The sequence below is a fragment of the Lacerta agilis genome, chromosome 16 (assembly GCF_009819535.1).
Source record: "Lacerta agilis isolate rLacAgi1 chromosome 16, rLacAgi1.pri, whole genome shotgun sequence".
Taxonomy (NCBI): Eukaryota; Metazoa; Chordata; class Lepidosauria; order Squamata; family Lacertidae; genus Lacerta; species Lacerta agilis.
This window is the reverse complement of record NC_046327.1, coordinates 33,006,026-33,033,027: the sequence shown is the minus strand read 5'-3', so window position 1 is coordinate 33,033,027 and position 27,002 is coordinate 33,006,026. Positions and strand designations below refer to the sequence as shown.

Here is a 27,002-nt window from a genome sequence, read left to right as displayed (position 1 = left end):
TAACACTGCAAACCCCCCCCCCCCCAATATTTGTAAATCCAAGTAGAAGACTATTGTTATTTTCAAACTGTCAAGAGATGATACACCAAATGAACTGAACTTGCAGGAGTCCCCAAAACCAAACCAAAGCTTAGTCTACTAAAAAGCTCCCCTGAGAGGCAGCTTTCCCCTGCTCCCAAGCTCAGTATCATCCAAAGATCGGAACCTGCTTCTTTTCCCCAGGGCTCTTGGTGAAGCTAGAACAGCTCTCTGGGGCCCTACCTTTTGAAACACACACGGTTGCATCAGAGACTTTAAAACAAAAAAGCATTTTATTCAACAAAAATGCACAAATGCCTGCTCAAACTATAAAAACACAGGAAGCTCTTAATTCATGACCATTATCAGGCTTTTACAACAGCTATATTGTGAACAAACATCAGCTTCAAAAAACCCTATGGACAGAGAGAGAAAAACAGACACCACCCAGCAGACACGGGGGGATGTTTTGTTATCATTTATTTGTGAAGTTAAAAACGAGCGGTAAAAAGTAAAAATTGAGCATACAATTTCTTGTTTCAATCTCCTCTTGAACAGACAAAAAACACGACAGATCAGTCCCAGCAGTGGAGAAATGGAGGGCCAGGGCAGGGTTTGTCTGAAACACCAACACCTTTGTCCGAGGAATGTTCCAACTCTAACTAAAAAGCAGAGTGACTTTTCCTTGTAAAGTTTATTTTTTAAAACGAAACAGAAAGAAAAGAGGAAGTGTTACCCTGAAAACTGAGGTGTGTGTCAGGCAGGATAGGGTCTGGCGGCGGCGGTTTTAGTCGGCTATCTTCTACAGCTGCTGGCTCAACATTAGGGGTTTGGAGATCTGGATTTATTTTAAGAGAGACTTGAAGGCGGCGTAGCTGAGATTCCCAGGAGAAACCCAGCTATCAGAGCAACAGGCCAGCTCCCTTCCCACCCTGTCACTTCCTGCAGCAGCCACCTCTTTCCAAAACAAAAGGTTCTCAGAGATGGGGAGGTTCACATTCAACTCACTGAGCCTGTTGAAAGGAGAAAAACATGATGGGAACCTGTTACTGAAGCTTGAAGCAGGAAGCAAGAGGGGCAACCGCAAGGATGTGTATTCCATGGACTCAGGTACAGAATTTGGCTATCTGGAACGCAGTTGCTGCCTTTTTAAAAACTTGAATTTTATTTAGTATTTGTTATACAATAGCAGAAACAAAAACACAGCACACAGAAAAGGTGACAGTATCTGCTTAATGTGTATACCCTTACCTATTTTTAGACTATTAGTAGCGCACAACTTTTTCCTATCCCAGAGCCCTGTTCCCAGTTTTACAATCCTCTGGTTCTAATGGTAGCAGACGTTGTAACTCTGACAACCTGGAACCTAAATTAAACTTTACTGCCCTGGATGTGCTCTGTGTTCATCTCCACCCATGAACCTGCCCAGTTATAGAGATGGCTGAATAATCTGATACTTGGTGTGCTGTGTAAAAGCTCAAATACTTGATCTACTAAGACCTGTAGAAACCCCACAGTCAGACTTCATTTGTATAAACTCATTTGTCCAGCCACTGAGAAAACTGTCTCCCTGCTTTTGGAGAAGTGCCAGTCACTAAAGGAACAGCCAGACAAAGCTTATCAGGGAGTCTGTGCTCTGGATTCCATAATCACGCTGCGCAGAGAGCTTGAGGTCAAGGGGGTTGGTGGACAGAAATATTCAACAAACCAGCTCTCTTTTGCTAGTTGGGAGGATACCTGTTTAGGAACTAGTCTCCTGGAGACATATCAAACACAAAATGAAGTGTCCTCAAAAGTTCTCCTTTGGTTATAACTACAGGTTTCTAGATTTTATGGTGGCAAACGAGTAACATATTGGATGTGGGTGTTGCAGAGGAATGTCTAGCTCCTTGTTTCTCTACCAATGACTAATGGGAACAGAATTATCTTTATGGAGCCAACACAGCTAACTTTGCTTAACGTGTAATTCAGGCTGCATGTGTTCAGCGTATGGTTTTCTCGCTCATACCAGATGGAATCAGCGGTTTCAAAGAAAGACTAAAGCCTATCATGGGCTGGAGATTGCTCAATGCTCAACTTGTAGATATGGCTCATGTTCCACATGTGTTCATTAGATTTTCTTAAATTCTCCCCAAAACGCGCATCATTTCTGTGTCCCCCCTTCTAGTCCCTTAAAGCTCAGACAGTATTTTACAACACCTTGTATTAAAAACTTAACACAATACTCACCAGGAGGCTCCTGGTCATCCGCTCCCAAACAGACATCCTCCCCATTAGGAAAAGAGGGTTTATTTGTACATTATTTCTGTTCACCAACTTATTGTACTTTGTTTGTTTGTTGAATCTTTCGCATTAAAAATACCCCAGCTAGAGCTGCTTGTAAATTATATGGGTGCCTTATTAGTTGACAACAGAGCCTGGGCTCTCAAATGGATCGGGGTTAACCTCAGATGCACCCTGATGTTGCTTGCAAGCGTATAGCTGGGATGTTAGTCTTTGAGGTGGCTACATGAGAATCATCCTTTTTTTGGTGTCTGGCTTGGAGTGAACCCAGTCTGAAAAGTGTTTGACTGAAGGAAGTTTTGTAGGACTTTTGACTGAAGAAATATGGCTTAAGTCTTTTGACACTGGGGTGCTCAAATGTTTGGAATAAAAAATGAAGCCAGGAAGGAAATTTCCATTATTGAAGGTGGACAGATACTGCTGCTGTTAATTATGGAGCAGAAAACTCTTAGATGTGGGTGGCGCAAGTATGTTTCACATCACATATGTGAAGGCAAGGATTCTGGAGGCTTGTTCATCTGGAATACTCTAGCCCCTCTCTGAACTGGCAATAATACTTCCCAAGCTGACACTGCTTCTGCTATTGGGATGAAAAAAACAAACAAACCTGGATCTCTCACTCGGGATTTAAGAAAAATATTCGAGGCATTTCAACTTCTTCTCTAAAAAGCCTCTAGGATTAGTCCTTAAAAGGCGTGGCGGGCAGCATAAAAGTCTGATTTGGAACAGGAGGGAAGAACTGACATAAACTAGCCACCCCAAACTTTAAAAAGGATTACATCTCAAAATGTCTCACAGGAGTTTATAGAAAGTGTGTGGAGCCCAGCCTGGAGCCAGATACCTGTTCTGTAGCAGAAAGGCCACCCTGGCTGTAGTTCTGCAACTCACCTGCTGTCCCTGCTGTGTGGGTGGTGGCACTGGGCCACCAGCGCCGGGCGTCTGTCCATAGTACGCAGCTTGTTGTCTGTAGTATTCTGCCCAGGCTGCACTGTAGTCTGGTTGAGGTCCTGGTGGTGCCGTTGGCCCTGCCCCAGTAGCTACTTGAGCTGCTTCCAAAAAGAAAAGAGGGACTAACTGTGCAATCCTAGGCATGCCGGTTTAGAAGGAAGATAGAAGGAGATAAATGTGTATAGGGCTGGAACCTTAAGACACTCAAGGGAGGTAACACTCAAGGGAGGTAACTCCAAACCCAGCCTGACAGAAGTGCTATAGGACATATCCTCCAAGGAAGCTCGGACCCTTAACTCACCTTGCTTCTTATAATACTCTTCCCAGGCTTTTGTGTAGTCCTGCTGTGGTGGAGCTCCAGGCTGCTGGGGCTGCTGGCCTGTAGGCAGTGTCAAACGACAACAGGACCCTGGTCATGTAAAGCTTTCAACTACTCAAGATCCTCCTCACTTACAGGATTCAGATTCTAAAAGGTTTACAGTGACACCGACTACTAAGAGCGGTCACAAGGACCAATGGGGGAAGCAATGTCTTGGCTCACAAGGTGCTGAACTTTAGAGGAGCATGGAGCACTTCTGAAGTACAGTGTAGAGCTTGTCATTCTCTCCAGAAGTGGGAGGTACGATTACCTTAGGGAGCGCATTCATAGACCCCTGACCCATAGCAATTCCACCCCCAAGACAGAAGAAAGTCCATTGACAAGACTCCTAAGCCAGAAGCGTGGAAGAACCCCCCAGCCAGACTGCCTTGTGATTCTTCAGCTCTTTCTTCCCTGCAGCAGATTTAAGAGATTCAAGCTAAATACCAAGATGAAAAATTCCTCGTAGGGAACCATTACAAAAAACAAAGCAAACTTGCTTTGAAAAATGGTCTTCGAATGGTACTGCTGTTGATAGTGTTGCTATGCTGACTTAACCTAACCATAATTTGCCAAAATTTTGTTTGTTCGTGGTCAAAAATCTTGAAATTAAGTAGCAGTTGGCAAAACTTGTACTGGCTTGAGGCATCAACCTAAGAGGGCCTTTCAATCAAGTCAGTCATTCATGCCTGGATTTGAATGGGCCATCCCTAAGGGGCACCAACCCCCATGACGTTCACAAATCAAGATGCAGAAATAGTTTAACAGGAACAGAAAACAAATGCTGAAGCATTTTGAGTCAGTACGTTATTTATTCGTCAGGGGAGACTGGAAGGAAGTTATTCAGCGTAGTTTCTCAATCAAGGTGCTTTCTGCAGCCCTTGTAATAATACCATTAAATTGCTCCTATCAAAAGAGGTTAAGGATCTGGATAGTCAATTACCTAGTTTTTTGTAATACTCCTCCCATGCTTTAGTGTAGTCTGACTGTCCGGTGGGGGGCGGTTGGGGTGGCTCTCCTTGCACTGGTGGCGCTGTGGGGGCAGGCGGTGCTCCTGGAACTGGGCCCGGGGGCTGCTGGTAGTAGTGCGAGTAATAAGCTGCCCAGGCAGCGTTGGGGTCTGCCGCCGCCGCCGCTTTACCTGGGCAGGAGACACCACAAAAAACCTGAATGCTTCCAGCCCCTCTCCCTCACCGCCCTGCAAACCTTGAATGTGCAACAGTACAGTGGTACCTCGGTTGTCAAACACAATCCATTCCAGAAGACCGTTTGACTTCTGAAACATTCGACAACTGAGGTGCTAAGGGCAGTCTGTAAAGTCCAAATTGGGGGGGGGGGCATGCAACGGAAGCTGTTTGACTTCCGAGGCGTGTTCAAAAATGGAAGCATTCACTTCTAGGTTTTTGACATTCGAAAACCTGAAATGTTCGGCTTCCGAGATGCTTGAAAACCGAGGTACCACTGTATTGTATATTCTGATGATTGACACTTGAGGGCTGGTATACAAATACTTACTTGGGTCATGAGGAGCAGGAGGCTGCCACTGTGGGTAGGCATTCCCCCAGCCTTGAGGTGGGTACTGTGGAGGTGGCGGCCCTCCAGGACTGAAATAAGAGGAGGGAAAAGGTCACTGGCAATATTTACACTAAGCAACCCTCTAGGCTCAGGATTCAGAAATCTGGAACCTGCCGAGCAGCAAATCAAATTGCTCCAGGAAGTCACTGGAGAAAACAAAGGGTGGGATTCACCTAGTGAGTCTTGTCAGCAGAAGCCCTGTTGTACGTTCAACACAGCGCAACATTGAATTCCCCCAAAAGCAGCTGCACAGGGAAACTGGAGCGCCGTCACTTTTTACAGGTAATAAGGCAGGGAGAGGGAAGGTGTTGCTGTACTGCAATGCTCATCAGCACCAGCCAGCATGGCTAGTGATGATGCAAAGCGCAGGGTGACAGGTCCCCAATCCCTGTAGCAAGACATCCCAGATCCAGGCCAATCTCCTTTATGAAATAGGCAGACAAGGGAACTGCACTAGATTAAGACCAAATCTTATCAAGGGGCAAAGCATCACAGTGAGCACCTGCCAATGGCCGAGAAAGGGTCTAATCTAACTTCCCAAAGTAGAAACAAGTCTTATCTGATATATTAGCTTTTGGAAGCACAAGCTTTACTCCTGTAAGAGCACCAAGCAATGACAGCAGAACCCTCTAACTCTGCAAGTGGTTTTGTTTCCCTACCAGATTGCCCTAGTACCACTTTCTTGGTACCAGATGCCCTGATAAGTGTTGTGCTACACAGTCACATGGTTTTCCGTTTCAAGGTGAAAGATGCCAATGAGGGTAGCAGCAGCAGCAAGGAACATGCCCAAAGCCAAACCACTCTGTGAAAAACTTCTTTTTGCATAAACTATGTGGATGCATGCCCCCTCTCTTATTAAGTGTTTGGTCAAGAAAGTGACAAGTGTGTCTTGAAGGTAACATTTTTTCGTCCCGTTTGCATAAACCTCAAAATAATCCCCAAATTGGGGTGGGGCTGTTCATAGAAGGGACTTCAGAGACATTCAGGCTTGGCTCAGCATTTCCCCCACAACTTTTGGGCACATCAGAAGACAGCGAGTGTAGATCTTAATCTCTGGGAGGATTGAAAGGGGTGTCGGAGGCAAAATGGCCCGAAAGGGAGGCACACTCGAGCAGTCTTAGTACTTACTGAGGGGGGGCACTAGGTGGCCCTTGATTAAAAGGCCCTGGGTTGAAGGGGCCCATTGGAGCCGGTCCAGGAGGTCCACCAGGCCCAGGTCCTGGTCCAACTGGACAGAGGGGACCCTAAGGAAGAGATGAATAATCCCTGAAGTGGAAACTGCCACATCCAGAACACAGTCACTAACATTCCTGGCTCGCTCCCATCTGGGAGGCCTGCCACACAGTGAAGGGCAGGCAAATACCTCAATCTTCTCTTCAATGAGCTGCTTGGCATGGTCAATTTGTTGAGGTGATCCCCGGATGATGAACAGTTTGAAGTTGGGGTCTCCATTGGGCGGTAGCTGCCGGGATATTTCTACAAAGGCTCCTGTCTGCTGATTGATAGCCTTTACGTTTTCTCCACCTGAAAAGAGGACGTGGAGGTAACACCTCAGGGACGTGATTGGTACCTGAAGGAGCATCTTCACCCCCATCATTCAGCCCGGATACTGAGGTCCAGCTCCGAGGGCCTTCTGGCGGTTCCCTCACTGCAAGGTTACAGGGAACCAGGCAGAAGGCCTTCTCGGTAGTGGCACCCGCCCTGTGAAATGCCCCCCCCATCAGATGTCAAGGGAATAAACAACTATCTGACTTTTAAAAGGCATCTGAAGGCAGCCCTGTTTAGCGAAATTTTTAATGTTTGATGCTGCCCAGAGTGGCTGGGGAAACCCAGCCAGATGAGCGGGGTATAAATAATAAAATTATTATTATTATTACTATTATTATACCACCTCACTTACCTCTGCCAATGACCAGTCCGCACTTGTGAGTGGGGATAGAGAATGTCATCTCTCCTCCAGGGGGCCCCCAATTACCCTGCCCCCTGCCTCTGCCTCTGCCTCCAGGAGGCATTCCTGAGCCTGGGGGACCTGGTGGGCCACTCTGCAAGACAGGAACAAAATTCATCTTCATGGGAAAAGGAAACGGGAAACATTCTGTGGTTACGTGGGTGAATCTGGAAAGCTGACTCTGCACATGCCGCACAGCGGTGGCCTCCAAACTATATAGGGAGCCCTTGGCTGCTGCCGAAGTTCATCAGGGGTTCCTGAATGAGAAGACCATTCACAGCAAACTTCCTTGAAGGACACTTTGCCCACCATCAATAGTTTTTTCCTGCAATGCGAAGCTACAGAGATACGTTGAATGCGTTTTGGGATGCACTCAGCTTCCATGTGGCCTAGCTACCACTACACCTGCCACCACCAACATGCCCCAGAATAATGTGTGTAACATGCTGGGGATCCTTGACAAGTCAGTCAACATGGAAAGGGCTCCCCTGAAGGTAGAGTTTGAAAGTCTGCTGAAGACAAATAGCAACATCTACTTTTTTGGTGTGATTTCTACCTTGGGCTGGTAAGACAACCAGAGTCAAGTTCTCAGTGGGATGATATTGAGGAGCTCTAGCACCTTATTAGCAAAACATGACTGAAAAGATTTCGACACTACTTGACAAACGTATTCGACACAACTCCTGTGTACACAAGATGAGACATGCTGGACCAAGGCTTTGAGGGTCAAGGTAACAGCATTTCATACCCGGAGACTCTGGAGAAGCTCATTGATAATCCTGGCGGCATGCTCACATCTGTCAGGGGGACCCATGATATGGGCAATCTTCTCAGGACCTGTCCCATCATCTGAAATGCAAACCAAACAGGGAACTTCATTAGGTTCCACATTAAATTAGTTTCAGAACCAGTCCACTAGCTCTTAAGCCACTTGATGCAGCAACAGCATAAGCTCTCAAGAGAGAGAGACAAGCATCCATTTAGCTTCCTTAATACCTTCTCCCCTCTGCAGCAATATGCCACTCCAGTTCTGTGGAAGGAGAACACACACAGTTCACACAAAGCCTAGAGAACCCAGACACACAAAACAGGCATGACTGCCCTTCAGAAAATGGGTACTACATGCCAAGATTTGAATACACCAAGCCCATATGGATCATTGATTGTGTAAACCCTTAAATCTGGGATCTCTCTGGGAAAAGATTTCACTTTGCGATTTTCAAAAGTGTTTTGTAGAACATAATCACAACAGGGACAAAAACTTGTGGAGAGCAGGTAAAAGATCAGATAAATAGGTAATAAATAGTATAGGGAGAAAAGCCACAGAACATTCAATAGGCCTGATGTTTTAGCATGCTGTAGGAAGACAGATCATGACAGGGGAGAGATTTAGTCTTCTGACCTTGCTTGAACTGTATCCGAACTCCAGCGTCATTTTGTATTTTCTTAATCATCTCACCACTACGCCCAATAACCACACCAACAGAATGCCTGGGCACAGGGACCTGAGCAAACAAGAAAATGACAAGCAGAACCAAGGTCACGTAAGAGCAGTTCAAATTTCTAAGAAATATTAGTACCGGACAAATGTGAGTATCAATATAGAGATTGGGGAGGGGGGAGAAACTAGAACAAAATGTCACACTATAAATTATGCTCCCCGTCCCAACAAATCCAAGCCAATGTTCTTACATCTATTCCTCCACCAATCCTGGAACCGTACTCATTTCGGTCACCAAAGCCTCCCTGGTCCCGTTCTCGTAAGATGTCCATTACCATTTCACAGGCTTGCTGCAAAGAAGCATGAACATTAATGTTGGAATTATTTGGGAACCTCTCTCAAGAGTATCTCTCCCAAGGTAGATGTGACACGAGAACTGCCAAGGAAGAAGTCCTTTTTTTGTACTTGGGAATACCTGGATTTGAGGCTGGGCAGTTTAGTCACCATCACTGCACGGCAGCTCAGCAAGAGCAAACTTCGGGGTAGCTAGTAAAAAGTCTCAATTCGAGTAGACTAAACTGAATTGAGTAACCCAGTTTAATGCTGTACTAGCAACTCAGTATAAAGGTAGCATCATACGCTGATGGAAAACTAAGCAGGGATTCAAGAAGGTACATCATGTGGTATGAAGGAGAGAGGTGAACGACTTTGGCAGCAGAGTTTTGGAGATGAGTGAGGAGACCAAAGTATAACAAGGCAAGTCTAAAAAGAAAGGCTGCAATAGTCATGGCAGGAAACCACCGGTGCATGGGTCTGAACTGTGAGTATGCAGCCATTTTCACAATGATGAGAGTATGGTTGGGTATCTAACTACTTAAAACAACAACACCGTGGTCAACTGATCACTCAAACGGACAAAGGATAACTTTAACACAACATTTCATTGGGATTTTTTTGTTACTAAAACAAAAAGAGATTGTTGATCATTGTTGCTAAAAAGAAAAACAAGTTAATTAACTTATTGCAAAACAAGAAATTTCACTGAACAGTTCATCTCTTCGGCTTTTATTCAAAATGCTTACCTGTACTTTGTAAGGATCACCAATTATCCGAAGGGGCTTGTCTACATTTGTGTTTTGTGAACCGTCTTGAATTAAAATCATTTTCACTCCAGCTCGTTCCTACATTGGCAGAAAGCGAGAGGTCAAGCAGGTTGCACAACTGTGCAGAATTCTTGCAAGCCCCGTCTCCTTGGACAGGACTTAAACTAAGAGCCATTTGAATTTCAGGAGGCTCCAGTCTAAGAAACCATCCTTGCCCCGAGAGGCCAGAGAAACTAAGTGCTGTAAGCAAGAAAGGAGGCAAGTAAAAAGAGGGCAAGCACCAGCTCTGATGCAAGGAGTTTGGCTGGGAGCACAGCATAGCCCTCACCTGCAACTGCTTAATGGTCTCCCCTCCCTTGCCAATCACCAGGCCTGCTTTCCCAGCTGGGATCATGATTTCCTGCACTGTACCATTCTGCCCATTGGCATTATCGTGGAACTGACCAGGTGGCCCACCACGTCCTCGAGACACGATATCATCAAGCATCATTTTTGCCTTCCTGCAAAGAGGTGGAATGACAAACAACATGATGGTGAGTGACAGGGCTTACAGCCTCTGTTCTTTCATTATGAAGGTACTATAACATGAAATGGAACTTACAGCAGTGTTCTTCGTTCTCAAATCACCTGTGGTTCAGTGTTGCTGTTGTGCTGATTCCACAACATCACACAACAGGTAACTTAACCAGCTCAAGTTGCGAATACAAGCACTTTATTTTTGCTCTGGATAGTAATGACCGATTTAATGACATTGCACTTTGTGTCTATACAATGTTATGTCATTCATAACACCAACAGGAAAAATCCTGCTTGTCTGCCAAGTACAGTGGTGCCACAACTGCAATTCTCATTAAGTTTTTAGCCCCACCCACCAATGTCAGTCAAACCAGATATGTTCCAGAGCTCAGATGTTTCCCCATAGGGAACACCAAAAGCCCATCACAATGAGTGGCTTTTGTGTGCTGAGATACAAAGTCCCGCTAAGTTTTTTTAATTCTTGAAATTTTCTACCATGTTTTGAGACCACAAGGCAGCTTCTAGAGTAAAAATACAATAAAAACAATGAGGTAAAGGCAAATACATCTGTTAAATCAGCAGCAAGAGAGAGGCATAAAACTGGATCGGTTTAAAAATACACCACCACAGATGGAGGTCAAAAACAGATTAAAGGCACGGTAAAATAAAAAAAGTCTTTGCTGCCCTCCTTACCTTGAGAGGGGATCAATTCAACTGCTTTTAGGGGGAAGTTCCACAATTTGGGTATTGCTACTAAGAAGGCCCAATTGTTTTCCTTATTGTGATGCCCTGCTCCTCTGCCACAGTCCTCGACTATGCCACCTGGCGGCTGGATTCTTTTGGCACACCCTGTCTCTCCCCCCCCCCCCAGTATGTTTTTGAAATAATATATTGCCAAAGGACAAGAGGCTACTCACTGCACAGATTCTGGTGATCCTGTCAGAGAGACACTTCGCTCTGGCATTCCTCCACTGTCTGTAGGAGGAAATAAAGGCCATCAGGAGACATCTCTCCACATCAACACATTTCCTCAGTTTGAGCCCTCCTCCAAATCATGTATCATCCACAGGGTATGAAGGAACTGGCGTTGAAAGAGTAGGTCTTTCACACACATGCACAACATTATTAAGGGCAACTTCTCTATAATGAAAATGCTGATCAGTCAACAGGAAGTAGTACAAGGACTGAAAATGGCGAAGACACCTGTAAACTTAGCAACTGAAATGGTTCCGCACTCAAACAAAGTTAACTTACCACAAGCTGGAAAAGACCCTTTGCCTTGTGAGAATACTGTGTTCATGCCGCCCCAATAAGATTCCTCCCCCCCTATTTTCTAGCAGAGTGTATTAGCATATTCAGAAGAATATGCCACTGGCAACACACTTTGTCTCTTGAACTACATTCTTTACCACAATTATATCCATTGAGCTACTTGCTGCCACGATTATAGGCTTCAGAAGGAACAGCCAACACCTGCAGTTCCATATGCTGGAAGTTACACCCCATGCAATTCTCACACCTACCTGGAGAGATCTGTACTTTGCATCCAGAGTCCTGCTGTATTTTGTTGATCTGTTCCCCACCTCTTCCTATGACTGCAAAGTAAGGAGAGGGGCATTAAGAAACTCAAGCCTGAGATAAAAGCAGTTGTCGTTATCCTAAGATATCCCCTCTCTCCTCTCCACAAGAGATGGAAAGGATCTTCTAACAGTAAATACAACCCCAGGAAGGGTTGTGTGCACATGTGCACTGGGGACAGTAGCTAAGTGGATCCAAGATAGCCTCAAGTTTTGTTTTATCTGACATATAAGTGAAGGATGACAGAACTCCTCCTCCTAAACCAAGTTCACACAAATATGAAAGAGAGAACTTCAGGGTCTCATGATGCCACAGAGGTATGATAGCCTACAAGAACTAGAGAGGTCAATGAGAACCTTAGCGATCAAGTTTCAACCAATTTCTCTGCTAGCCTTCAGAGCTTGAATGCCAAGCCAATTTAAAACCTGGGCTTGTAAACAAAATGCCTTCTGAGAACCAATCCTTCCCTATTTAACATAAAACTCTGCTTCAGGCAGTGTTTTGCAGCCACCATTCCTTCTGGTAAAGGTCAAGGCAGGGCCTTCTACCTTAGTCAGGATCACTCACAGAAAGTTGATGAATCCAAAGCATAGGCCAAAAGCAATCCAAAAAGGAACTCTTTTTCACTGCAGCACTCCCAGCCTGAGTCTCGGAAGTGTCCAGAGCAAATCTGTGCTGCTCCTCAACTCACAAAAGTCTTGCTATGCATGGGAAGTGCTCATATGACACCAGCCTCAAGTTGTCCTCAGCAACCAGCTCCTACCAATTTAATTAACTGAAGACTTGCCAGAGCACTTTATTGCGCAGAACACCCACCCCACATCTTTGGAGCTACATACCATACACAGCTTGGAGCACACAGGGTCAACTCAAACACTTGACATCTCTCAGGAAAGACACATAGAAGGGTCACGAAACAAACCAGCCTGCCTGAGCCTTCCCTGTGGAAAGCTCAGCCAACAGGCATTGAGAAATCAAGAAGGCACTGGTTAGTAAAGGTAAAGTGACAGTCTTTCAACTACGGCAACAGCAGATTTCTGCCCTCTCTGTCTAATACTCACTGAGTCCCACCATGCCATCAGGTACTCTGTACTCTTCAGTCACTGTAGACCTGCAAGGGAAAGTTTGGCAGCTTAAAGTAAGGAGTGGGAGGGTTACAGAAATGGAGCTGGTGTTCACCAGCATCCATCAAGAAGCAAAAACGGAGAGCTTTCCTCCTCCTCCTGGGAGGGCAGACAGGAAGGTGGCTGAGCAATTAGGCACTGCTCTGAGGAAATCACCATGCACCCGTGCAAAATGCACCCATGCAACCTGGCAGAACCTGCTGCAAACTAAGTAGCCCAGCATCTGCCCACAAGGCTCAGACACAGGCTTCACAAACTATAGCTACAAAACCAGAAGCTACACAAGAATGTGAGTATCTAAGAAATGGCCAACCAGCACAACCTTTCACTACCTACCAAGGCACGCAAGTGCTTGGAGTGACGGGTCTTTTAGTGGGACATCACTCACAAATCTGGATGCCAACCTCACCCAACAAAAGCAGCCTTTCCTCTTTGGGGGTACTAAAATGCTGCCCCCTTGCAGTCAAACTGAACTCACAAGCCGAATACTTTTAGCATTGATTTAACCTTTCCAGCTCAAGCCTATGTGGGGAGAAGAAAGAGAGGCACACAGCTAATTTACCTGGGGGGAGGATGGATCGGTCCAAGCTGAGGGGGTGGTGGCATGGCTGGAAAGCAAAGCAAGGGTTTGGTTATGAATCCACATTCTTGAAGGTGAACTATAAATCAGTCACTGGGTTTCCCAGTCTGCTGTTTTTTTTAAATTTATTTAATGTCCTGTTTTTAAAATGCAAAGCTTACCTTCCTAATCCCATAGAACTCTCCCCGCCAAAAGAATTATCCTACATGTCCTCCCACTTTTCAGTATCGATATGAAAATAAATATGAATAGAATTTCCACGTAGTTAACACAGATAATTCTACAACTCTTTAATAATAAAGTATACTTACGTTCTGGCTGGGGAGCCATTTTCTTGCTCTCTGGTTGGTCTGTCAAAATAAAAATAAATAGTCACCTCTTTCAAAAATTAAGACAGTCTCTCCTCTCTTCCAGCTTTCAAAACTAACAGTCAAGATTGCAGCTACATGGAAGGCCCATTCTGGAAACTTCAAAGGCTCTGATAACTATACAGTATCAACAACACATTCAGATCAATGTATTTATAGGCAATTGGTGCAAGTACCAATTTTGTGTAGTCTCCACTGGTTTGAATGGGATCAGCAAATCATATCACAGCAAATGGAATATTTGCAGCCATGCTTGAGGGATTGACAACATTAGGCAAACTAACACAACTGCATGACCTTTAGCAAGGGGTGTGTGTGTTTGTGTATGTGTACTTCACACTCCTAGGAATCCAGAGTTCTACATGAAGTATTGCCAATTTAATTTCCAGTGTCCCACTAGGGTCAGTCTCACATACCTCCATCCTCCAGTTGCCTCTTCTGACCACCAAATCCAAAGTCAGGGGTAGTGTTGTTCACTGTTGTAGCTGTGTCCCCCCCAATTTTGGCTGCTATCTGAAAGTAGAATAGACACTAGTTAGTCTTCCCTAAATCTTATCCAAAGAGCCAAGAGCTATTTAATACATAATCATTTCAAAATCCAGGAACATCAAGTCATTAAGTATACATTGCAACACATGGCACATCATTCACTAGTTGCCTCCTATTTAGACTACTGTCACGCTCTCTGTTTGGTGTTGCTTTTAAGAAGTGTTCTGAAAATTAAACTGGCAGCAGCATTTTGCACTGGTTGATGGATTGGCAGTACGCAAATTGATGAATGTTACTCTAATTTGGTGTGATCTGATTGCTTGTTCTGGGCTTAACCTAAAAGTACTGATTCTAACCTTTAAGCCCTAAATCATTTGTGAATGGGATATCTCAAATTACAGGTAGGTAGCCGTGTTGGTCTGCCATAGTCAAAACAAAATAAAAAATAAAAAAAAATCCTTCCAGTAGCACCTTAGAGACCAACTAAGTTTGTTCTTGGTATGAGCTTTTGTGTGCATGCACACTACTTCAGATCTGAAGTATTTCTACATTTATATTTTCTTTCAAGAATAATTTTTACGTACAACTAAAAAGGCAACTTTGTTATGGCAACTGAACTTAGTATTTTGCCCCATCAAAAAGTTATCTTGCTGTGATTTACATCAATGAAATAGAAGTAGCTTTCAGATTTTCAACTTGCTGAATATGTAACTTCCAAAGAAAAGCACCATTTCTCAGAGAAGCCTCAATGTTTTTAGCCATCAGATATCACTCTACTTCTGCACCACAAAACATACCAGCAATACTCAAATGAAGGAGCCAATAGCTTGTCCCCAATTAGTCCCAATTCCTTCTAGAACTTAACCTTTACACCAGCTCACAGTAAAGCCTAAAGTTGCACTGATTCCCTGCTAGGAATGGCTTCCATTCCTCTTTAGAACTCCCAATACTTTTAACAGTAAGAAAGAGAGAATTATGGCAGGGCAGGTTTCCCATACTTCCAGTACTGTGACATCTCTACATCTCCTAAAATTCATGCCTTTGCACAACCCTTAAACGTACAGAAGCCCAAACATTGCCCACACCTGTTCTTCACTATGCATGCCTGCAGCTCTCTGAACCAGCCTCTCCTGAAAGTTACCAAGTTGCTACAGTAAAGCCTATAGAAATGGAAATTCAGTGACAGGGATGCCAATAATAGTCATCTCTAGTTGCTACACACAGAATTAGTTGGTATACTTATATCAAATAAAGAGGCACAGACTCTGCACTCAGGGCTATAATGTAGGTAACAGACAAGAAGAATTGAGGGGAAAATATTGAGGGAAGAAGACAGGTGGATGCCTGGCGCTAAAGAGTTCTCATGGCAGAGAGTGGCAATATAGATTGGGTTTATGGAGGATGAATACGACAGCAGAAAGGGGATGATAACAAGGGCCATGGAGAGGGAGAAGAGTTAACTTACTAAATAAGAGCAAGTGAATGGAAAGCATTTGAAGGCCAATAGAAGTTTAAACAGAATACGACCAATCAGGAGGACATGACTAACACAATCATGACACCAAAGAGAGAGGTTTCAGAGAAGGGGCAAGTGAATATTTACAGCATATACCCTACAACCACACAAGATTGGTACCATGATTGTTAGCTTTTTATCAGAATAAAAATCATTCCAGGGAGTGGCTTTAATGCACTATGGATTTCCAAGTTAGAGAAGTCCCAAAATCAGCAAGTACTCCAATATTTTGCCAAATCTCTCTGAACAGACTTTAATATAAGTTTACACCATTGATTTTAAGCCACACCTGAGGGCTGATTTTTTGTATTCAAACATTGCAAAGCATTGTTATGTAGTATCAGAAAGTTGCAAAACAGGAATGAAGACTTTTTCAGATTGCTCATTACTTCTCATTAATTACTCAATGGAAATAAAAAAGGAAGCAGAGGATCTGGAAAATGGATGAATTATTTGATAAGAAAGCAGATGAGGATCATATCCAATGAAGTCATATGTTGCAAGTTTTTGTAAGAGCCCGCTGGATCAGGCCAATGACCCATCTAGTCCAGCATCCTGTTCTTACAGTAGTCAACTAGATGTCCGTAGGAAACCTGCAAGCAGAACCTGAGCACCAAAGCACTTTCCCAGTAAAGTCTTCCCTTTAGCACAAGGATTTCTACCTGCACAGCAGGACTTCATCCCCCTCTCTTCCACCCCTCCATATTTGCTCCAGAAGGTTAGAGGAATCCTTTTGACACTTGGGGATGGGGGAAGGGGAGAGAAGTCATCTAAATGTGCAGGTTGAAATCCTTGCACTTAACAAGATGAGTTTGCTGGATACAAACCACAGATCTCAAGAAGATGTGCAATTGTGTTTTCATTTAAAATAGAAGTCCAGAGATTAAGAAACCGCCAATGGACTACTTGGAAGATGAAATGAAGAAGCTCTGAGGATAACTTGAGCCGCTCCCATTTTAGCTGGGGGTATTGCAAATGTATTTTTGCCTATCTCAATTTTAGTATTACTTCTGCTATTTTTTAGGGCGTGGCTAATTTTATTTTACTTTTTGTATCTATACACTTTCAGCAGATGTTTTGAGCTTCTAGCTTATTATTTAATGTTCAACATGCTACTGAAATGAAATATTCTTGAAACAGTTGTTTACATTTTTGTATGTGGAAAAACATAGAAATTAAAGCATGACTATGGGTGGCAGTAAGGCCTTGTATTTGAGGGAGATTTCATTAAAAGAAGCCAAAGTTGCAATTTTACACATGGTTACATGGGCACAAGCCTACTGAATGAAAGTGCACAGAAAGTGTGGAAGGGCATGCTAGATGTTACTCGGAGCTTTATTTTTAGTTTATCAAGAGACATAGGGCTTATATAGGTTTATTAGCTGACTTTATCAACAGTGCTTCGAGAAAGTACTGGGTTTAATTTTGCTTTAAAGGAAAGTATAGGCAGATAATATTTATGAAAGAAAACGTAAGATAATCACTTATAAAGAAAAATGATTACAAAACACTTTATTTCTTAAGGGTGCTTATTTATTTTGTCTTAAGCATTTGAAGATGTTGAATGGAAAGGTTCCTTTTTATAAATAATTTAACACAGTATTAAAGTCTTCAGTGCAACAACATGCTGGTAGAAGAATGGCTGAAACAACAAGTCTTTGGGGAATGACTATTCAGTGAAAATAAAGGTTTACTATCTAGAATGTATGCAACAGAGCTATAATATTAAATTAGGAGAGAGATGGACACAGTAATAATTTCAATAGAAACTTGGGGCTTAAAATTTGCAAGTAGGTCCAGGAAACTGTTTCTAGCCCAATATAATTGGTAAAGTAGATATTCAGTGGAAGGGAACATTATTGATTTGAAATATAAAAACTATTTTTATTTTGTAAAAAGTGCTTGAATTGCAGAAAGAGCCTGTAAGTTTTGACTGAAGATGTCAATTGTGAAAATGAACAAGTATAGAAGCTGTCCTTTTGATAAAAAGGAAGAAAAACCAAGGAAAAGTGTATGAATAAAATAGAAGAAATAACAAGTGAAGGAGATTTTTGCTGTATCAAAAATGGTCAATTTTGTTTACATTACAAAGGTAAGTGTCACAAGTTTTAGAACTTGGGTGAATGACCTGATTTGGACAATCACTTAAACAATTTTACCTTGACCTCTCCTCCCTCCTATTGCACTCCAGCTTCGGAGTGAAGATCTTGTTTTGTATTAAGCAAGAACCAGGGAATTCTAGTGCTGGTTAACAAACCAGAAAAATAAGCAAGGATCACAGGAGTACTGGGTTTGGGTGGCTATTCTAGGTTTAGCAGAATTGTCTTAACCAGCTGAATCCATGGGAAGGAGGAATTCCAAGTAACTGTAGGACTAGCATGCTAGCATTTAAAAGAAACAGAGAATTAAATTTTTTAAAAAACCAAACTATCAATTTTATCTAATCTGAACTACAGCAAGTCTAACACTACTAGCACAGGGCTCAGAAGACAAAAAACTTTGTTAAATTCCTAAGATTGACTAGCTGTGGAAATGAGTTGACTGAACAAAGGGTATCCAGAGGGCAAAGAATCTGAAACAAGGAAGTCAGCAGCCTACTTAAAACTTCAAAACTGATACGTACTGTAAGGAAAGGGTTGCAGTGATTCTGTCGATTAGTAGGAACAAACAAGAACCACCCATCAAATCTGACAATAAATGTGCCAGCAGAAGAAAAGAAAGTGGAAGGGAAAACATTGATTATAAACAACAGGTCCAGGTTTATTTTGTTTTGCAGCTGCAAAAACAACAAAGTAGGAGTAAAATGCTTGTGCTAAGCGATGGGTGAGCTAGGCTTAGCTTTAAGTGCAAACCAGGTAAGAGTTTCCTGGTTATGTAAAAGTATACTGGTACATACTGGACCTCATCAATCAACATATTGAATGCTCTTTTTAAAAAAACAAAAACCAAGGTTCTGAGAATTTGAATTTCATCAAGCCAGTTGCAAAAGTACTGTAATACAAAAATTAATTTCACCTGAATTTGTACCAGGGAATATCTAAAATAAACACCAAAACATCACAGTATAGAATAGAACTATTCAGGACCTGGTGAGCAAGTTTTTAATTTAATCACTGGAGGCAGCAGAATGGCATCTGTGATGGTCAATGACTCTCACTTCAACAAAAGCTGGTGGAAATACAGGCAACACTGCTCATAGCCATAAGAGAGTAATACTAGTATATATTCTTCCTGCACGACTTCCTAAAAATAAGACATTTTCTCCTTCACACACAAGTTCTAGCTACATAGAAATGTCAAAGTCTTTAAATTCATGTTTCGTTTAGGAGAACTGAGAATTCCCCAAGAAAAACAGATCATAAAAAGTAGGATGCTTAAAAATTGCTTTAAAAATATGCTCAATAGTCAAATCTGTAACACACAGCTCTACTTCTCATTTACATCTGCAGGTGTGACAGTGGATGCGCTGGACTGTTGTGTAGCCTCAGTAATGGGCTGGATGAGGACCAACAAACTGGAGCTCAGTACAGCTAAGACTGAGGCACTGTTAGTGGGCGGTTCCCTAGAACAGATGGCTGGGCTGGGAGGTGGCCTGCTCTTGATGGGGTTACGCTCCCTCTGAAGGACCTGGTACGTAGCTTGGGGGTACTTCTGGATCCATTGCTGTTGCTTGAGGCTCAGGTGGTCTTTGTGGCCTGGAGTTCCTTCCATCAGCACTGGCTGTGCCCCAGCTGTTGCCCCAATCTGGACACTATGTTCTGGTAACCTCTAAGGCTGGGCGAAATCCAGTTTTCAACCAGCTAAACATCACCATATACTGATGTATCACACTATATCAGGCATGTCCAAAGTCTGTTTCGGGGGCCTAATGTAGCCTGCGGTCGGTTTAATCCGGCCTCTGTGGCAGTCAATTTCCTGGGGTAAAATCCTAAAAAAAACCTCAACAACTTTGGGGTTGTAAAAAGAGCTTAACAACAAGAGGTCAACAATTTTGGTTGGCCCTTTGGTCGGCCCCCGTGGCACTTCACTTCTTCAAATGTGGCCCTCTTTGGAAAAAAGTTTGGACACCACTGCTCTATATGAATTAAGGATGGAGCTATGTAGAGGCACTGGCTGGCTTCATGGTTTTCCCACATTGTGATTTTTGCACAACACACACACACACACACACACACACACGATTTGACATATTGCCAGGTCAAAAATTATAAAAGTGATATAATGATATAGATTTCAAACTGGTTTTGGAAACTATATCAATATATTGCCCAGCCCTATTAACCTCTAGGTTAGATTACTGCAACACATTGTACAAGGGGCTGCCTTCACAAAGCAGTTTGAGCCTATTACACCAATCCTGGTTCGACTGCATTGGCTATCAATTAGTTTCCAGGCGCAGTTCAAAATGTTGGTTTTGATGTATAGTCTTAAATGGCTCAGGACAACAATATCTCAAGGACTGCCTCTCGCCATCTGTGTAGACCCGGACCCTGCAGTCATCACCCGAGGCCCTTCTTCATGTGCTTCCTCCATGAGAGGTCCAGAGGACAGCAACACAAGAGCAGCCCTTTTCTGTGGTGGCTCCCGGTGTGTGGAATGCTTCCAGGGATTATTACATACTGTATAGTTAGGCACCAGGCGAAAACACTCCTCTTCACCCAGGCCTTGAGCAGATTAAATAATCTATGGCCTTTTAAATTTGGGCGGGAAGAGTGGTTTATTGTTGTGTTTGTTATTATGTTACATATCTTTGTGTTTTTATACTGTAAACTGCCCTGTGATCCTTGGATGAATGGCAGTATAGAAATCCTACTTTTAGACAAACTCCCCCCCCCCTGGACAAGTGCAACAAATTTGATGAACAAAACCTATTTCAGGCCTTTTCCACTCTGTAATGTGTTCCAACGGTGACATCTAAATAGTCCATGGCATGAAAATCATACCAGGGCCTAATCAGTTTTCAACTTGAGGAAATTCAGTCTTCTTGAATACTTTGTTTTCTAAGAAATCACTGCTGAAATGTAGAACAGCTCACTAGCTAATGATGACAGACACTCTATGATGGAATGCTTTAAAAAAAAAGTGCTGCCTTTCCATTTCAGACAGCTGATTTTTCATGTAGCTTTTAAAACTGAATAGTGTTTTCTCATATCAAAGAAAGTTTCAGGATCAAAACAAAAGAAACCCAAATTTTCTATTTACACAGCCCTTCACTACAGGATGCTTCTACTCTCTGCCTACAAGTCAATTCAGAAGAATAAATCAAATACTGTATGCAGCAACCTCAGCTTTGCTTAGCAGCTTCATATCTCCAAACTGCATGCATGATGAACAAAACAAAAAAATCTCATAGGGAAACCAGATATTAGAAAAGGGGACTGAGTTCAAACCCTATACTGTACAGCCATGAGGCTCCCCAGATAAGTAGCAAGAGATAAGATTGGTCTGACTCTGAGGGTAACCTTCCCCCACAGGACTTTAATGATAATGTGATATTCCCAACACCCAAGCAACTTGGAAGATAAGGGGATAAAAAGTATGGACAAATAACTAAACTATCCATTTTGAACACCCTTTTAGCTTACTTACCAAACTTTATTCATAAGGCAAGATGCACAGAAAGAAACTATCTCAGAAACACTCCCCTCTGAACTGGAAACCTTCATCCAAAATCTAAATCCAAACAGGGACTAGTTCCTGCTTCTTAATGGTAGACAGTGACATTCTGCACTTAAGTGTATTGAGAGTGGAGCCTGGCTTTAAATTAAACCTTAACTATTTGTAAATACCTATCAGCAAGCTCTATCCTTATTCAACCTTACTACATACTCTGTCTTCCAAAAAGCATCAAGTTTTCATTTCATTTTCATATTGCTTTCAAGCACCCACAAACTACCTCTATACAGAAAATATGAACATTACGGAAGGAGATACGGTACAGCCCTTTCCATAGTTTTCTGGCAGCAGCAAAGTTTTTAACATGTGTTAAATATGACTGCATCAAAGAATCAGAATAGTAGTTATTTTTATTTTATTATTTGTTGAATTTATATGCTGCCCTACACCCACAGGCCTCAGGGTGGTTCACAGGATAAAATCAGAATACAAAACCACAAAGTACTTAATCAAAATAAACAACAACCCAATAACTCAACCCCCCCCCCCAACACATTTTAAAAGGGCCCAGGAATCTCAACTAGATCATGCATGTCAGATGGCCACCCAACCTCTCCTTAGGTCAAGAATCCCATCATCTCAACACGCCTCACACAGCTCGTCTGAAATCTTAATCCAGGTCCATGCGTGCTACGATAACAATGCAACGCTCCTAGGTCTAATCCATCCCGCTGCCATTCCACCGGAGCGCGCCTTAGAGAATAGGGAACGATCTCCACGCGTCTTCAACATGCCAGAGAGAACTGTGCAGCTACCTTTCTACGTGCAGGGACTGACCCCCCCCCTCGCGCGCGCTTTTAACCTGAAGTGGTACAGCCGAGGGAGCTCCGTTGCCTCAGGACTGTACGTCCTCAAGCCCCGCTGCATGTGGAGAGTCGCTCTCCAGCATCGCCATCACCGGGGCCTGCCGTGGGGGGCGGGAGTAGAGGGTAGGGAGGGAGGCGATAGATGCCGCGCTGCTGCCCGCTCCCTCACCGCCGGGCCGCCCTCCCCCGTCCGCTTCAGCTCCCTCACCTGCCGGGCGCGCTGGACCGCGTCGGCGAAGGCGTCCTTGCGGATCCCGCCAGGTCCGGGACCCGCCGCTCCGCCGGCCTGCCCGGCCCCGCCGGAGCCCCCTTGGTTGGGCGGCCCGGCTCCCCCACCGGCGCCCGGCGGCCCAGCTGAGGGCGGCGGCGGACCGCCGGCGTTATAGTCCGACATGGCGGCGGAGACGGAGCGGGGCACTGAAGGCTCAACACGGGAATCAGGCCGAGCACTCTGCCCGTCTCCCTCACCACACACTCACAGACACACGTCCGCGCTGCACGCTGGGAACGCCAGGCGGGACTACAACCTATTGCCCTCCGACCTCTCCCCGGAGGACCAATCGTTTATGGGCTGCAGGTGACTGGCATAGCAAACGGCCAGTGGGTACAAAAGGAAACAGGCGGCCTCAACGCCCGGCCAATTAAAGCCGAAGAGGAGGCGGGCTCTGCAGCTTGAGTGCCAGGGTGCTGCTCGAGTGGCAAGCGAGGGGTGGAGCGTGCTATATGGTTTGCGACCTATTAGAGAATGGCAGGGGCAGGGTGAGAAGCCGTCCTTGGGCCAATCAGGGAGGCAAGGTCGCTAGACCTCAAGCCCCTCCATTGGAGAAACGGAGAGTACGTCATGTGGCAGAATGCGCTGGTTTCAACCAAAGTGACAACCGGGTTCTGCCTCAGAGGTTGGGGTCGAATCCCGTCACCGTTTGGAAGGGCGGGGCTAACGTGGGGTTAGGTCGCTTCTAAAGGGTCCCTTTAATAATAGCAATAATCATAATGGCAAAAAAATTAATCGCGCTCGACGTGCGCGTTGCCGCCGGCCCGCCAAAAATCACCAGGGACAAATATCCAGATTTCTCACGTAGGCCCTTGCACGAGGACAGAGGGGAAAGCGCTCGCACGGGGTGGTGGGGGTGGGCGGGGAAAAACCCACTCCCGCTTCTTTCCCGCCCCCCTTGAAGTTAGAAGGAGATTGGTCGGAGAGCTGCAGTAAGGCGGAAGTTCAGCATGATCGACGCGAGGCTGGACCAATAAGGCGGGACGGAGCTTGCTGGTCTTTTCAACCTACCCTCGGGGTTGCCATAACAATGACAGCCGCGATTGCCGGAAGGGGCGGGACACTGGCCAACAACCCTCAGGCTGGAGTCGCCGGGCGGATTTCAGGCTTCCGCCGTAGATGCTGTGCGCTGGCCTGGACACCGTTGGAACAACCTGCGTAGTGAAGTGAAAGCTGGACCCCCTCCTTGCTTCCCGTGGACCAGCAGGTGAAGGGGGAGGCCTTGTTCCCGCGGGGTTTTAATTAAAGTCCTCGTGCCGCGCTTGTCTTACTGTAACTACCTGCATGAATTAAACAGGTTGCATGTGGTCTTAATAGTGAATTGCTTTTTAATTATTGCATTCCCCACCCCGGTTTTTAGGTGTTCTTATTTTTATCTGTAAGCCGCCTTGAGTCCTGGCCAAGGAAAAAGGCGGGTTACAAATAAATAAATAAATAAATAATATAAGGTAAAAGGTAAAGGACCCCTGGACGGTCCAGTCAAAGGCGACTCATCTCGCTTTCAGGCCGAGGGAGCTGGCGTTTGTCTGCAGACAGCTTTCTGGGTCATGTGGCCAGCATGACTAAATTGTTTCTGGTGCAACGGGACACACTTGACGGAAACCAGAGCGCATGGAAACACTGTTTTACCTTCCCGCCACAGCGGTACCTATTTATCTACTTGCACTGGCGTGCTTTTGAACTGCTTGGTACGCAGGAGATGTTGTTCAGATCTCCATCTTGTAACTGCATAGATGTGTTATTTGTGCCAATGGTAGGGAGGAAATGTCCTGGTTCTTAAAAAAGAAAGTTATGCTAAATAATGCGCTGTGAAACCCCAGAAGATCATTAGGGGGTAGTTTTAATAATACTTAAAAACTAGGATAAAGTAACATTAAAAATTCTGCCATATACCATCTGAAACGTTTTTGCATGCTCCCTGGGGGTTCACGTATCACACTTTGGGAAGTACGGCCCTAAAGTGTTGCACCTCTTCCCAGTTTTGTATCAACCCTTAAGTCCTGAAGAGCAAACGGGGGTGTAACTGGTTGCTTGTGCCTGGTTGCTTGTGTAGTTGATGCAGCCCTGAACTGCAGGTCAATTTCTAGCCAGTGGCTCATGCAAATTATGAAGTCAAAGAACCATAGAGTTGTAGATTTGGAAGGGACCCCAAGTGTCATCTAGTCCAACCTCCTGCAATGCAAGAATCTCAGCTAAAGCATTCATGACAGGTTGCCATCCCAGTGTCATTTGTTCAAATTGAACAATACACATTTTGCAACTCCAGAATTTTACAGAGATGCTTAATGTTCAGAAATCATCAGTTGATATGTCCTCAGTGGGTAGAATGTTCATGTGTCTTGGTGACTGAATAATCTCTCCTGCGCCTGCCCTTTAAAGCTCAGTCGGAGCAAATGGCAATCAGTGAAAAAACTAAACTGATGTTTGCTCAGAGCACTAAAAAGTGGGTCTTCATGGGGAATGCTCTGGGACAAAAAAAAGCAAAAGCAAATCGAATAACCGATAGGGAGCTTTTAAGTGTGGACCTGTGCCTGGATAGTATGGGGAAAAGGTAAGTGTGGATAAGCCCTAAAAGGGAGTGGCAGCTGTAGCCAAATTCTGTATTTTCAGTTTTGGAGGCAGAGAGAGCCGTGGTTAAGCTGCAGTAGAAGCATTATTGGGAGGCTGTGGCTCCCTTTGGGAACCTGGTGCACAGTCAGCAGGCTTTGTGACCCTGCTACATAGCTGCCGGCTTTCACCAGGAACTACTTGCAAATTGCATAAATTGAATATTACAAAGACACCCAGAGGACTTATCCACACCTCTGCTTGCCCCACCACTTTCCCCCAGGGAAACACGATCTTTAGCACTGAATTAAAACAAACTGCAATTGATTTTTCCATGGATTGCTATTTGCTGCAGTTCAGTGCCAAAGAGCTGCTTTTCTGGGGTAAAGCAGCAGGGAAAAGGCAAAACCACTTGGATCCGTGCCTAGAAAATGAGGGACAAACAGAAAACTGCTTGGGCCCGTGCTTTCTAGCCATGAAGAACTGGAGGTGTGGATGAGCCCTAATTATCCAGTACCGGTACTCTTTCCTCCAAAGGAACCACGCTGTAGTGCAGGGATAGTGAGCCTGTGGTCTTCCAGATGTTGTTAAATGCAACTCTCATCAACCCTGACCATTGACTATGCTGGCAAAAGCTTGCAGGAACTGGAGTCCAACCACATCAAGAATGTTACAGGTTCCCCAGTTCTACTATAACATGATCCCTGCAACATCTCGCAGTTTGGTGGCGCGAGTGAGTAACAATACTATAAAATTGGAACAGATGCACAATATCCACTCCAATCAAGCCATATAACGACACTGTACTGCAAGCCAGGAGGACTGGTGAACCTTGCACAGAATTCCTGTCTCTGTTGGGTCAGGAAGTTAAGAATAATGAATTAAAATGCAGCTCCTAGTACAAAGGCAACATAGATATGGTTGATTCCTGCCCTAAAATGTTTGTACTCTGCAACTGAAACCAGTTTCATAATAAGCAGGCGAAGAAACATAAGGGAAAGTTTAGAAAATTTATTAGTGTGTGTTCTTTTTTCCCTTTGAAATACCAACACAAAACGCAGCAGCAACAGATGTATGGAAGTGGCCTTGCTGGAGTCGGTTTCAGGCAAGATTTATAAATGAAGAGTGCAAGATGAATGCAAAAGCTGTGGGTAGGACTTTTCACTTTGCTCAGTGCCTAAAAAAGGGATTCTATGTTAGAAACCAGACCCCACACTTGTTCTCCCGGGATAAAGTAACAAGAGGTAGCTGGTTTCTCTGTAGAAAATTTTAGTCAGGGATCATTTGATATTTACACCTTTTCAATGCTCAAAAGAGTCATGCAGCAGGAAGCCCAGGGTCACAACTGGATAATAGGATATACAGCTGTTTTGCACTCACTGGCAGGAGGGGATCTGAAGGCTAACCAGTCCTTTGCCCTACAGTCAGATTCTCCAAACTTTAACTTACATCTACACCGTACTTTAGGTCACATACCAAATTAACCCTTCTCACTAGGGTTGCTAGTCTACATCTCAAAGATTTCCCCTAAAACACCTTTAAATGTGCAGCTCACAAAGGAGATGACATGGCAGTGACAGCTTATCCCACCCGTTTTCTCACCAGTGTTTTTATTCACCCACCTTCTGGGCAGCACACCTGAGGATCTCGCTTGCTATAGCTAGCAGAGGAAGGATCATAACATGGGTATGGGCAGCAGAAGTGGCCCCTGCCTTTTCTCCCAATTTGTTGACGGGAGGGTGGGGACCTCAAGGCTGCAACTGAGCAATCCTACCTGTCCTCCCCAGTGTTGCAAGCAGGAGAAGGGCGAGGTGCTCCAAGCATGAGCTGCCAGCCAGGCTCAAGGAATACTTTTAG

General features: G+C 44.4%; 1 protein-coding gene across 4 annotated transcripts; it reads right to left on the bottom strand.

Annotated features, from left to right (window-relative positions):
* Nucleotides 1–292: 292 nt before the first annotated feature.
* KHSRP (KH-type splicing regulatory protein) lies at nt 293–22,820 on the bottom strand. 4 transcript variants are annotated; one of them, XM_033172758.1, is made up of 20 exons: nt 22,536–22,819; nt 14,257–14,353; nt 13,784–13,822; nt 13,455–13,500; nt 12,830–12,879; nt 11,714–11,785; nt 11,108–11,165; nt 10,003–10,174; nt 9,654–9,752; nt 8,823–8,921; nt 8,533–8,635; nt 7,879–7,979; nt 7,083–7,224; nt 6,546–6,706; nt 6,311–6,426; nt 5,123–5,211; nt 4,551–4,748; nt 3,551–3,628; nt 3,190–3,350; nt 293–1,031 (listed from the first exon to the last, which is right to left on the bottom strand). In XM_033172758.1, exons 1-20 carry the CDS (start codon nt 22,719–22,721, stop codon nt 1,023–1,025), a joined length of 2,076 nt encoding a protein of 691 aa, XP_033028649.1. In that variant the 5' UTR covers nt 22,722–22,819; the 3' UTR covers nt 293–1,022. The 4 variants fall into 4 exon arrangements, with proteins under 4 accessions (XP_033028649.1, XP_033028647.1, XP_033028648.1 ...); XM_033172756.1 differs by lacking the exon at nt 293–1,031 and adding an exon at nt 1,969–2,291 and having other exon boundaries at nt 22,536–22,820; XM_033172757.1 differs by lacking the exon at nt 293–1,031 and adding an exon at nt 1,969–2,291 and having other exon boundaries at nt 3,190–3,347.
* Between the last annotated feature and the right edge of the window lie 4,182 nt (nt 22,821–27,002).

Coding starts and splice junctions, on each gene's coding strand:
- KHSRP (XM_033172756.1), bottom strand. CDS start 22,721: ATGTCGGACTATAACGCCGGCGGTCCGCCGCCGCCCTCAGCTGGGCCG. Junction 13,823..14,256: donor GAGGCAACTGGAGGATGGAG/GTATGTGAGACT, acceptor TTATTTTGACAG/ACCAACCAGAGAGCAAGAAA. Junction 3,351..3,550: donor AGAGTATTATAAGAAGCAAG/GTGAGTTAAGGG, acceptor TCTTTTTGGAAG/CAGCTCAAGTAGCTACTGGG.